Source organism: Myotis brandtii, unplaced genomic scaffold, assembly GCF_000412655.1.
Source record: "Myotis brandtii unplaced genomic scaffold, ASM41265v1 scaffold314, whole genome shotgun sequence".
NCBI classification, from domain to species: Eukaryota; Metazoa; Chordata; class Mammalia; order Chiroptera; family Vespertilionidae; genus Myotis; species Myotis brandtii.
The window spans coordinates 3238909-3251454 of record NW_005362033.1 but is presented as its reverse complement, the minus strand read 5'-3'; the positions used below and the strand labels follow the sequence as shown (position 1 = coordinate 3251454).

Sequence of the window (12546 nt, the reverse complement as noted above, 5' to 3'; positions counted from 1 at the left end):
CATTCATATGCAAAAGCCTCTGCGCACAGCTTGGATGGGGTGGGGTCTCAGGGAATCAACAGGGCTGAGCAAACAGCTATGGCTGATCCTCATCCCTGCCCTAAGAGGCCCCGGGTCTCAGTGTCCCTCAGTAATTGGTAATCGCTGCAAGCACCTCTGAGAGAAAGCCGCCCTCGAGTTCTACCAGATGCCAGACAGTTCATTTCCTCCCCGTATGAGTCTGGGTCCCCAGAGACTCGCCCGCTTGGAACTGGAGTTCAGAGCAGTCGGGAGCTTGAGTCTCCCTTCCGATTGAAAAAGACAACTGCGTCCTCAGTTGCCAGCCCTCTCCTCGCGCGCCTCTGTATCTCTGCACTTTACTTCCGCACCTCCTCTGAGTCTCAGTGTGCTTTTCTCTTTCCTTCTAGTTGTAGAATTTCCACTCAGCCAGCCTTCCTGTGGTTCTGGATGATGTCCATTTTGTCATTGTAGTTTTGAAGTGGTTGTGCGAGGCAGCAATTTCAGGTGCTTACCTATGCCACCATCTTGGTTTCCGTCCTCTTTATGTTTTAAAATTGTGCTAATCATTCATTTCACCATCAAAAAAAAGCAAAAAAAAAAATTTTACAAAAATATTCACAGCATTCTCTCCTTTGTTTGTGACCTGAAAGACACTTTTGTCATGCTGATACATCAGCATGAAAGGGTTGTCAGGTCCAGAACATTAATAACCGAGACATTTTTTTCTGGAGCAACTTGGTGGAGAACTAAAATGTTGAAGATGGGAGAAATCTGAGAACTGAAGTTTGACTGTACCTTGCTCATGGATTGGAAGAATGACTGTTGTTAAAATGTCATTACTACCTAAAGCAATATACAGATTTAATACAATCCCCGTTAAAATACCAATGGCATTCTTGACAGAATTAGAATAACTATAGTCCTATGAACTATGCTTATTCTAGATTTCTTTTAGCCTGAAGAAAACTAATATCTTAATCTGAAATTTATTTGCTTTTCAGTATTGCTTATATCTTTACCTTTGACTGGTAATTAACAGGGGGTGTGTGTGTGTGTGTGTGTATACGTACGTACCTACATGGGGTGGGGGGATGTAGAGGGGCTTTTATTCTACAGTTTCCTGCTGATTTTGAGGTGAAATGGTATGTTATATTTGGCTAAAGAGATGTTATATGCACTGTAGTGTAGGCAGGGTTAGTTGCTCTTTATAAGGATAGGCCTAGGTGATAGTAGCAACAGAAGTTCCTAGGTAATTTTCTTAACTTCTGTGCCTTATTATTGGTTCTTGGAAAGCCTGAAAACTTTATGATAGGAACTCTTGACCATATTGTAGTTGTTAAGTTGGGTAGGCACACAGATTTCCATCTGTAGTTTATACCATATTCCAACCTACATGTTCATATCTTTTGAAGAACCATTGCAAGAAAATGGCTGAGAAATTGGTATCTTCCTTTGTCTTGATTGCATTATTATTTCCCCAGAAATTCTATATAGTCCCTATATTGTTATACCGAAGGTTGGTTAGTCAACCTGCCACCTCATTCTGTATAGCTGTTAAAATCTTCAAAATAGTGAATGATATGTCTGAATTATAAAAGTGATATAAGTATCAGTGGAGGTTGTATGTATAAAAATTACTATTGTAGGACTTCCATATAGAGATATAGTACACATGGCTCTGCTGTTTTTGTGAACTCAGAAAGGAAAAAATACATCTACTATGAAGGGCTCCTTGTGGCTAACTGGGCTAAAACAAACAACAAAACAAAACAGGCCCTAGCAGCCATTTCCTCACAGGGGCCTCTCATGCAAACTGTACTTTACAAAGGAGCGCCTGCGCTAAACTGCCTGCTTGCACTGTGTTTCTGCCATCTGAGCCAGTCCTTCTGAAGGAGTTTCTATTATTTCAACCAATAGGACTGAAGATTTTCCCCATTCAGTCAGAGCTGTGCAGCTCCAACCAATCAGAGCAGCTCTATTCTTACCATTCTGTATAGTGCCTTTGAGCCAATCAAACTGGAAGGATTCTGAGTCCTCATTTGAGAACAGACCAATAAGGTACCAGTGGCAGGGACTTCTTTCTATATAAGTCCGCATCCTTCTGGCTTGGAGAGTGCACTTTCCACTGAAGACTGTTTCTACTGCTAGAGCTGAGACACTGAACCATCCTGGAGCAGAGCACAGTGGAGCAGAGCTGCCTAAGTGAAGAGGGACCTGGACCTGGCCCAAGGGCAGCTTCATAGCCTTGCTGTTTTAAAAGTCACACTGTAGCACTATTGAGCTGTTTGCACTAAATAAAGTTTCCTTCTTAACTGCACCCCAGATTGGGGATTCCTGTTCGTGTTGAATTGAAGCCAGTGACCATCGTTTGACATTTTAAAATTGACTTTTTCAGTTAAGAGAATCATGACACTACCATTGGCTCTTAGTGAGGAACAAGTTGTTGTTCTCTGCCAAGCTGGAGTGACTCAGTAGTTGAGTGTTGACCTATGAACCAGGAGGTTGTGGGCTAGATCCCCAGTGCGTCGTGCAGGAGGCAGCTGATCAATAATTCTCTCTCATTGATGTTTATATCTCTCCCTCTCTCTTCCTCTCTGAAATTAATTAAAAAGTATATATTAAAAAATAAATAAATTGTTTTTGATTTTCTTCTCTAAAGGATCCAGCATTTGGAGGCAAACATGAAGCTCCATCCTCTCCAATCTCTGGGCAACCATGTGGAGATGATCAAAATGCTTCACCTTCAAAACTTTCAAAGGAAGAGTTAATACAGAGTATGGATCGTGTAGATCGAGAAATTGCTAAAGTGGAGCAGCAGATCCTTAAACTGAAAAAGAAGCAAGTAAGTGTTTGATTTTACTGCTTAATGTATTCTAAGAATGAATGTTTGTCTCTTTAAAAGAAGATGATGTTGATTTTTCTATACATTTCAAATTTATTCTGTGATTCTGACTTTTTTTGTTGTTTTCTTAGTTTCATTCATTCATTAATTTCCTCAGTTGTATTATTTTATTGTATGCTAATAGCAACCTTATTTATTCATTTTATTTTTGATCTTATTGGATGGATTGTTTTTAATTTTGTTGCTATTTCATATACTAGTGCTATATTTTTTGGTTCACGTGGAAACAGATTTTCTAGGACATGTGCCCAGGAAAGGTATTGTTTGGCCAGAGTATGCATATCTTTGCATATACTAGATTATACCAAATTTGCTAAAATGTCAGTACCATTTTACATTCTCAATGGTAGCATGTACAAGTTCCATTTTGTGTATAGCCTTGCCTTCATTTGATAATTTTTTTCAGTTGGATGTGAAATAGTTCTCACTGTGGTTTTAATTTGCATTTTGCCTCATCAGGAATGAGATAGAGCTTATTTTCTATTGTTTATGGTATATTTGTGTTCCATATGGGGATTTTTTTCTTTCAATTGGTCATTTTATTATTTCTAGTATTTCCTCAAGTCTCTTGTCATTGATGTGTATAGCAGATAACTTCTGTATTGTGGCTAGTCATTTTTCTTTATTTGTGGTATGTGTGTGTAGGGATTTTTTTATTGAGATAAAAAATTCACATACCATAATAGTGACTCTTTTAAAGTGTATAATCCAGTGGCTTTTAATGTAGTCATAAAGTTGTGCAATTATCACCACAATATAATTCCAGAACATTTTTATTACTTGAAAAACAACCACATACCTATTAGCAATTACTCTCTATGTCCCCCTTGTCCCTGCTCCTGGTAACCAATAATCTCTTTTGGTCTGTATGGATTTACATATTCTGCACATTTCAGATAAATAGAATCATATAATATGTGACATTTCATTTAGCGTGTTTCTTTCATTTAGTATGTTTCCAGTATTTATCCATGCTGTATCTTGTATCAGCAATTCGTTTCTTGGTATGGCTGAATAAAATTTTGCACGTATATACTGTTTTGTTTATTCATTCATTAGTTGATGGACATTTGGGTTATGTTCACTTTTAGCTGTTATGAATAATGTTTCTATAACATTCATGTACAAGTGTTTTTTTTTTTTTGCTTTTTTGAGTGTTAAGAGTAAGATTGCTTCCATTCTGAAAAGGGGATTGATATTTAAATAGAAGATTTCAGTGTGGATTGTTGATGATGCTCAGTATGAACTTTATTTGTCTCCTTTTTCTCTCTCTTCATTTTTGGGCTCACAATACCAGGACTGTTCAATATGGTTTTTCTCGATTTGCCTGAATTTTTTATTTAATGTCATCTACAAAGCTAGGTCCTTTTGTATTTTAGGAGTTTTTCCCGTTTTATTTTTTAGTCTTTTTCATTCTAGTTTGATATGTATAGGTTTCTTTACTGGAACTCTTTCTTCAGTTTCCTCCTCCTCATTATATTCAATATCTTCATCATTACGTTTTACTTTTATCTGTGGAACCTTGCTACCATTTCTAGGGGTAGATCACTTTCCAGATTATGTGGGAGTTTGACAGCCTCCTCTTCTTCAAAGACCTTCTGATTCTGCATCTTCCTCCACAGCTGCTGATTGCTGTCCGCTAACATGCACAGGCCCTGAAGCACGTGTAGACCACAGGTGGTGTTATTTCAAAGCCACTAAGGGAAACATTGGTTGTACAGATGGTTTCAGTTGCCAGTATTACTTAAATTGGACTGTCTTCATAATTCATTGCCTTTTTTTTCAACAATGCTCAATTCATCCTTTGCACCAGCACTAAACTAACCATTCTTAAAGATAAACGGTGCCCATTTTCATCAATATCCACTTTAAAGTGATAATCTTTGTTAGTCTTTAGTTCCCCAACTGAAAAGATAGTTCTGGGACCTTAGTAGGCTCATGTCCATTGGATCTTCCATATATAAATGGCTCTCTCATTTAAAAAAAAAATCCTCACCCTGAGGACATGTTTATTGATTTTTAGAGAGGGGAAGGGAGAGAAAAAGAGAGAAACATTGATCCATTGCTTCCCATATGTGCCCCAACTGGGGATCGAACCTGCAACCAAATATGCACCCTGACTGGGAATTGAACCCACAACCTTTTGGTGTATGGGACAACGCTCTAACCAGCTGAGCCACCCACCCAGGGCAGCTCTCACATTTTTTTTTTAACTATATATTTTATTGATTTTTTACAGAGAGGAAGGGAGAGGGATAGAGAGTTAGAAACATCGATGAGAGAGAAACATCAATCAGCTGCCTCCTACACACCTCCTACTGGGGATGTGCCCGCAACCAAGGTACATGCCCTTGACCAGAATCGAACCTGGGACCTTTCAGTCCGTAGGCCGACGCTCTATCCACTGAGCCAAACCGGTTAGGGCAGCTCTCACATTTTTATTTTGGAGCCAGAAACGTCACTTTAGCTTGCCCCTCTGCCCCCCAAATAAGGTTAAACAATAGAAAAACTTAAAATTATTTGAAAAGTAGCTAGTGCTTACAGGTCAGGCTCTGCAAGATTTTACAAAATAATGTTAAGCCTCAATAAATAAAACAGTGTGATCCCAGTGTATGGAAAACAGAAGGAATCCGTCAGAAAAGTCAGAAATGGACAGAAACCGATTGGGAATTTAATGTATTTAATTAATGAATTTAATGGGTTAATGGTGATGATGGCATCCTCTTAGGTGGGAGAGAATAAGGATGGAGATAAATGACTACTGTTCCAGATAATAGCTGGGTGGTAGTCACACCAGGGCCAAAAGTTTTTAATTGTGATGAAGTTGAATTTATTTTATCTTTTACTACTTTTGCTTTTGGTATCCTATCTAAGAAACCGGTTTGTTGCATAATCCAAGGTTACAAAGACATACCTTTGCTTTCTTTTTTCCTAGGCACAAGCTTTATTTTTTCCATGTATTATTAACATTTTCATGTCTAAAATTCTCTTCTATTTATCCTGTTCTTTTTCTCCTTTTTTCTCTCCTTATGCCTCCAGTTGTTCGACCCGTTTGTTTTGTGTGTGTTTAGCTTCTTGGTTTCTCATGATCCATAGACATTCGAACAAAGCACCCAATAACTTGTTCTGTTTTACCACCGTAATGTCTCTTCCTGTCCATCTGTGAGCACCCCATTCCTTCCTATTTGTCATTCTGTAGCTGTCTGCTTTGACGGGGCATTTTCCTCATTTGCCTGTTGTGAAGGAATTGCTTAGTTAGTTTTTAGGTCTTTTTCAGAGGAAATTGTTCCATATATAGCTGTAGATTCAGTGTGTCTTTGGAAGGTGGTGAGTTTAGGATCATTGTTGCCATCTTCAACCACTCCTTCCCTGTACCTATGTTTTCTTTTGCGAGTTTTATAGTTTTAGCACTTAATTTAGGTCTTGGAGCTTAATAGTGTTTTTTGGTGAACAAAGTTTCTTTAGATTTTATATGCGACTACCCTGGCATCATTTTATTTTTAAATTTATCTTTATTGTTGAAAGTATTACAGATGTCCCCTTTGTATTTTTTCCCCCATTGACCTCCTCTATCCCACACCGGCCCCTCCCAAGCCACCTTGGCATGATTAAAATAGTTTACTATATTATAGTCTTCTGAAAAGTTTTATAGTTAATGCTTTTCACATTCTTTTTCTTAAATTTGTAGGAGTGATATTGGTTAATAACATACAAATTTAAATGTACAGCTTTATAATACATCATGTGTATATTGCAGTGTGTACTCACCATCCACAGTCAAGACTCCCTTTGTATCTATCTATCTATCTATCTATCTATCTATCTATCTATCTCTATATATCTTTTAAAATTCTCACCCTTGGATATGTTTAGAGGGAGGGAGGGGGAGAGAGAGAGAGATGAGAAAGCAAACATCAATTGGTTGCCTCCTGTACGCACCCTGACTGGGGATTGAACCTGAAACCTAGGTATGTGCCCTGACCGGGAATCGAATCCCCAACCTTTTGTTGTATGGGACTGTGTTCCAACTGAGCCACCTGGCCATACATTTTGGAAGTTTTTTGCTTACTCTTCCAATTTCCTTACTGTTAACTGGTCTATTTAGGTTTTCCAATTCTTCATGATTCAATCTAGGAAACTTATTTATTTCTAAGAACTTGTCCATTTCTTCTAAGGTATTGAATTTGGTGGTGTATATACTTTCATAGTATTGTTATATAGTCCTTTGTATATCTGTGGAGTCCATTTTAACTTCTTTTTCATTTCTGACTTTGTTTATGTGAGTCTTTTCTCTTTTTTTTTCTTAGTGAGTCTAGCCAGGAGTTTGTCAATTTTATTAATTTTTGTCAAAGAACCAGCTCTTGTTTGATTAAGTTTTTATTGTCTTTTGTTCTTTATTTTATTTAATTCTGTTCTAAATTTAATTATTTTTTTCTTTCTACTGACTTTGGGCTTCATTTATTCTTTTTCTAATTCTTAAAGGTGAAATATTAGGTTTTTTAGTTGCAATTTTTGTTTCTTGAGGTAGGCTGTAGAGTAATGCTATAACTCCCCCACATTTTGATATGTCTGTTGTGATTCTCATTCATTTCTCTGTATCATTTTTTTGGTTAATTCTCTCCCGAGGATATTTTTTCCATTGACATATTTTTTTTAATATATATTTTTTATTGATTTTTTAAAGAGAGTAAGAGAGTGGAATAGAGAGCCAGAAACATAGATGAGAGAGAAACATCAATCAGCCGCCTCCTGCACACCCCCTACTGGGGATGTGCCTGCAACCAAGGCACATGCCCTTGACCAGAATCGAACCTGGGACCCTTCGGTCCGCAGGCCGACGCTCTAGCCACTGAGCCAAACCGGTCAGGGCGACATTTTTTTTTTTAAGAGCGTGGAAGGGGTGGGAAGAGACAGAGAGAGAGAGAGAGAGAAACATTGATGTGAGAAACACACATCGATTTGTTGCCTCCATCACACACCCCGACTGGGGCTAGGGATTGAGCCTGCAACTGAGGGAATTGAACCCGGACTCTTCAGGCTGAGGGCCAATGCTTATCCACTGAGCCAAACTGGCTAGGGCCATTTCTATGTATCTTCATTTTATTCTTTTAATTCTCACCTGTGGATATGTTTTTTTTATTGATTTTTAGAGAGAGGAAGGGGGGCAGAGAGAGAGAGAGAGCGAAAGTAAGAGAGAGAGAGAGAGAGGGAGAGAGAGAAACAGGAAAACATTAATGTGAGAGAGAAACATCTATTGGTTGCCTCTTGCATTCGCCCAGACCAGGGTGGGAGATCGAACTTGCAAAACAGGTATGTGCCCTTGCCTGGGAATTGAACCTGCGATCCTTTGGTGTGTGGACTGACACTCTGTTATTAACTACTGAGCCACACTGCCCAGGGCTGTTAGGTTTTGTTTCTTAACCCATCACACTACTTGGTGCATTTTAATTGATGAGTTCAGTCCATGTACATTTATTGTGATTTTTTGACGTATGAGGATTTCCTATAGCCATTTTATCTTTTGTTTTCTGGTAGCTGTGCATTGTTTCTGGTAGCTGTGCATTGTTTCTTTACCCTTGTCTTTCTGTCTGTTATTCTAGTTTGGTGGTATTCTTTGATTTGATTTATCCATTTCCTCTTTTGTTGTTGTTGTTGTTGTATGTGTCTTAGTTTTATTTTATTTTTTTAATATATTTTATTGATTTTTTACAGAGAGAAAGGGAGAGGGATAGAGAGTCAGAAACACCAATGAGAGAGAAACATCGATCAGCTGCCTCCTGCACACCTCCCACTGGGGATGTGCCCGCAACCAAGGTACACGCCCTTGCCCGGAATCGAACCTGGGACCCTTCCGTCCGCAAGCCGACCCTCTATCCACTGAGCCAAACTGTTCAGGGCTGTGTGTCTTAGTTTTAGATTTTTGTTTTGTGGCTACCATTAAGTATATGGGGGAAAACATTTCATATTTACAATAGTCTTTATTCTTCTGATTGCATCTTATGTTCATTCACCTGTGCAAGTTCAGTCCTATTCCCCTCCCCCTTCATATTTTTGTTTTCACAAATCACTATTTTATGCTGTTCATGCATTTTCAAATTGCAATAGCTATTGTTTTTTTTCTTTTTTATTTAATGCTTTTATCTCCTTTGACCTTTATGATATGTTTTAAGTGTTTAATGCTGTATTCTGAACAAGAATTGCAATTTCCTTGTTCTGTGTCTGTTAGTCCTGTTACAGTTTTGTATTCTTTTGTTTTTTGTTTTTTTAAAAATATATTTTATTGATTTTTTTTACAGAGAGGAAGGGAGAGAGATAGAGAGTTAGAAACATTGATGAGAGAGAAACATCGATCAGCCGCCTCCTGCACATCTCTACTGGGGATGTGCCCGCAACCCAGGCACATGCCCCCGACCGGAATCGAACCCGGGACCCCTGAGTCCACAGGCCGACGCTCTATCCACTGAGCCAAACCGGTTTCGGCTCTTTTGTTTTTTTGTTTCATGTAGAAGAGCACCTTTCAGCTTGTCTTTTTGTTGTTGTTGTTGTTAATCCTCACAAGAGGATGTTTTCTCCATTGATTTTTTTTTTAAAGAGAGTGGAAGGGAGGGGAGAGAGAGAAATATCGATGTGAGAGAAATACATCAATTGGTTGCCTCCCATGTGCGCCCCGACTGGGGCTGGGGATTGAGCCTGCAATCGAGGTACATGCCCTTGACTGGAAGCGAACCTGTGACCCTTCACTCTTCGGGGTGATACTCCATCCACTGAGCCAGGCTAGGGCTCAGCCTGTCTTTTATTGCAGATCTTATGGTGGTAAATTCCCTCAGCTTATATGCGCCTGGAAAAGCCTTTATTTCTTTATTATATCTAAAGGTTAACTGTGCTAAATATACTACTTTTTATTGATTTCAGAGAGGAAGGGAGAGGGAGAGAGAGATAGACACATCAATGATGAAAGAGAATCTTGATTGGCAGCCCCCTGCACACCCCCTACTGGTGATTGAGCCTGCAGTCTGGGCATGTGTCCTGATTGGGAATTGAACCATAACCTCCTGGTTCAACCACTGAGCCACACCGGCCGGGCAATAATTTGAATATTTCATTTCAATCTTTCCCAGCTTTTAGGGTTTCTGTGATAAATCCTACAAGGTTACCATCTTTTCTCTGGCTTCATTGAGAATTCTTTCTTTCTTTGCCATTAATTTTTGAGAGCTTTAATGTAATATGCCCTGGAGAAGGCCATGTTGGGTTGAGATAATTAGGTATTAGCTTATTGGATTCAAGGGTCCGGTTCTTTCCATAGGTTTGAGAAGTTCTCATTGATTATTTGTTTGAATAGATTCTATGTTCCTTTCTTCCTCTCTTCTTCTTCTGGTGGACCCATTATTGTTACGTTGCCTTTTCTAATGGAGTCAGATAGTTCTCATACTGATCTTTGAGTTTTCTTCATACTCTCCATTCTCTCTCTTCCATCTGAGTCATTTCTAGACTTCTAGCTTCAGTATCAGTAATTCTTTCCTCTGTCTGGTCTCCTCTATTTCTTAGGCTGTCTAATTCAGTGGTCGACAACCTTTTGGACCTTATGGACCACCAGTGGTCTGTGGACCACCAGTTGGCGACTGCTACTCCAAAGGTTTCCTTATTCTTTACCTGATGTATTGAGTGCTTTAGCTCCAGAATTTGTGTGTGTGTGTGTGTGTGTGTGTGTGTGTGTGTGTGTGTGTGTCTGTGTCTATGTTTAAGTTTCAATATCTTTGGTGAAATACTCTTTGCCATTTATTTTATTTCTGAGTTTGTTGAATTACTTTTCTGAGTTTTCTTGTATCTTGTTGAGTTGTTTTTTTCAGAACTGTAATCTTGAATTCTCTTGTCATTTAAATCATAGTCTTCCTTATCTTCAAGTTTATTTTCTGGAGATTTTTAAATTTTCTTTCTGAACTCCCTTGTTACCTTGGTTATTCATTGTACTTGATGGGTTATTTCTCTTCCTGCCATTTGTGGAAATGAAATCTCTTTTTTCTTTCTTTAAAACATTTTTTAAAAGTATTTGACTCTTAACTTGATAAGTAGAGGACTTGCTTTTTTTTTTCTTGTAAGTGGTGCTGAAGCGAAAGGTTTTTCTTTTCTTACCTGTACGAAGAGAATTGGGGCTTCTGGGATTATCTCTATGGGGCGGTGTTGCCTCTGCCATGGAAATTCTCCCCATTCCCTTCTCCATATTGTCCAAGGAGCTGGGTGTCCTTTTTACAACCAGGTACTTGGTCCCCTTTGTCTTGGGACAGCATCTACATGGAGGAAAGTTATGGTCTATGGGTCTCTTGGCCTTTGTTTTCCTGGTGCTGCCTTCCTGTACTGAGAGGTGCCAGCAGAGCCACTCTGTCTGAGTTGACCCAGCTGCTTTTACTAGGCTCTGCAGTGACAGGGCATGGGGTGGGAGCATCTGTGCTCTGTTCTTTGTAGTTGCTTTAGCTGCAATGAGTACAGACCACACAGGTTGGAAAGTTGGTGTGTTGTTTTTTTTTTGCCTCTTCTCAATCTGCTCAGTGAGAATTTTAGTGCTGGGTGGGCCATAGAGGATGGGAAGGTTCCTACATCTGTAGATTTCTTTGGTGATGGTGGTGTGTGGAATGAACCTCTTCTCTGTCCCTTATCTTGGGCTCAGCCTCTGTGTGTGCCAGGCCCAATTGATTGCTGTCTCTGTTGGGGTCGTACCCTGACCTTTCACTGCTATCACTGCTGTCACAGTGGTGGCCTGGGCCACCACTAGGGCTGGATTTCCTCTGCAGTCTTGCCCTTTCCTTGTCCAGTCTCCCCTGTTCATCTGGATGTGCCCACGTTCAGACGTGTCAGTGTGTGGAACTTTCAGATATGTTTGTGTGTTGAGCAGGGAATCTTTTGTTGAATTATAGCTATCCTACTTGTTACTTACACGGAACAGTCGTAGGGCTCCTCTCATGCCACCATGCTACTGACATCACCCCTCACATTATTCTTAAGCTACCAGAAATTGATTTTTTGTGACTGCCATAAGGCAGGAGTCAACATTCATTTTTATTCCTGTATGGATAATTAATTGAAAATTTCATTCTTTGCCCACTGTTCTACAGTTTTAGCTCTATTATAATTAACTAGAGGCCCAGTGCACGAAATTTGTGCACTCGAGGGGGGGTGCAGTTCCCTCAGCCCAGCCTGTGCCCTCTCACAGTCCAAGAGCCCCGCAATCGGTTGCCCCAAAGAGGTAGGCCCCACTCACCCAGCCGGGGCTCCTTGATGGATTGCTCCAAAGAGGTAGGCCCTGCCCCCCCGGCCGGGGCTCCACGATGGATTGCGCCCTGCAGAGGGAGGCCCTGCCCACCCACTGCAGCCCGCTGGTTGGTGGCCTAGGCCTCCCTCTTTGGGGCAATTGTGGAGGCCCCCCCCCCCCGATTATCGATAGTGACTGATCGGACACTTAGCATATTAGCCTTTTATATATAGACTGGCCCGGTGCACAAAAATTTGTTGGGGGGGTGTCCCTCAGCCCTACCTGTGCCCTCTCACAGTCTGGGACTCCTCCGGAGATAACCAACTCCTGGCTTAGGCCTGCTCCCCGGGTGGCAGATGGCAGGCCTGGATCCCATGCTGGATCGCAGATGGCAGGCCCT

The 12546-nt window shown here is 40.2% G+C and overlaps 1 protein-coding gene across 12 annotated transcripts in view; it reads left to right on the top strand.

Annotated features, from left to right (window-relative positions):
- Positions 1-12546, top strand: part of NCOR1 (nuclear receptor corepressor 1) — a 241681-nt gene that overhangs the window by 72890 nt on the left and 156245 nt on the right. For all 12 annotated transcript variants that reach the window (XM_014542879.1, XM_014542885.1, XM_014542878.1 and 9 more), the window contains exon 5: positions 2660-2842. In XM_014542879.1, coding sequence (XP_014398365.1) covers positions 2660-2842 — 183 coding nt within the window. The remainder of the gene's footprint in view (positions 1-2659; positions 2843-12546) is intronic.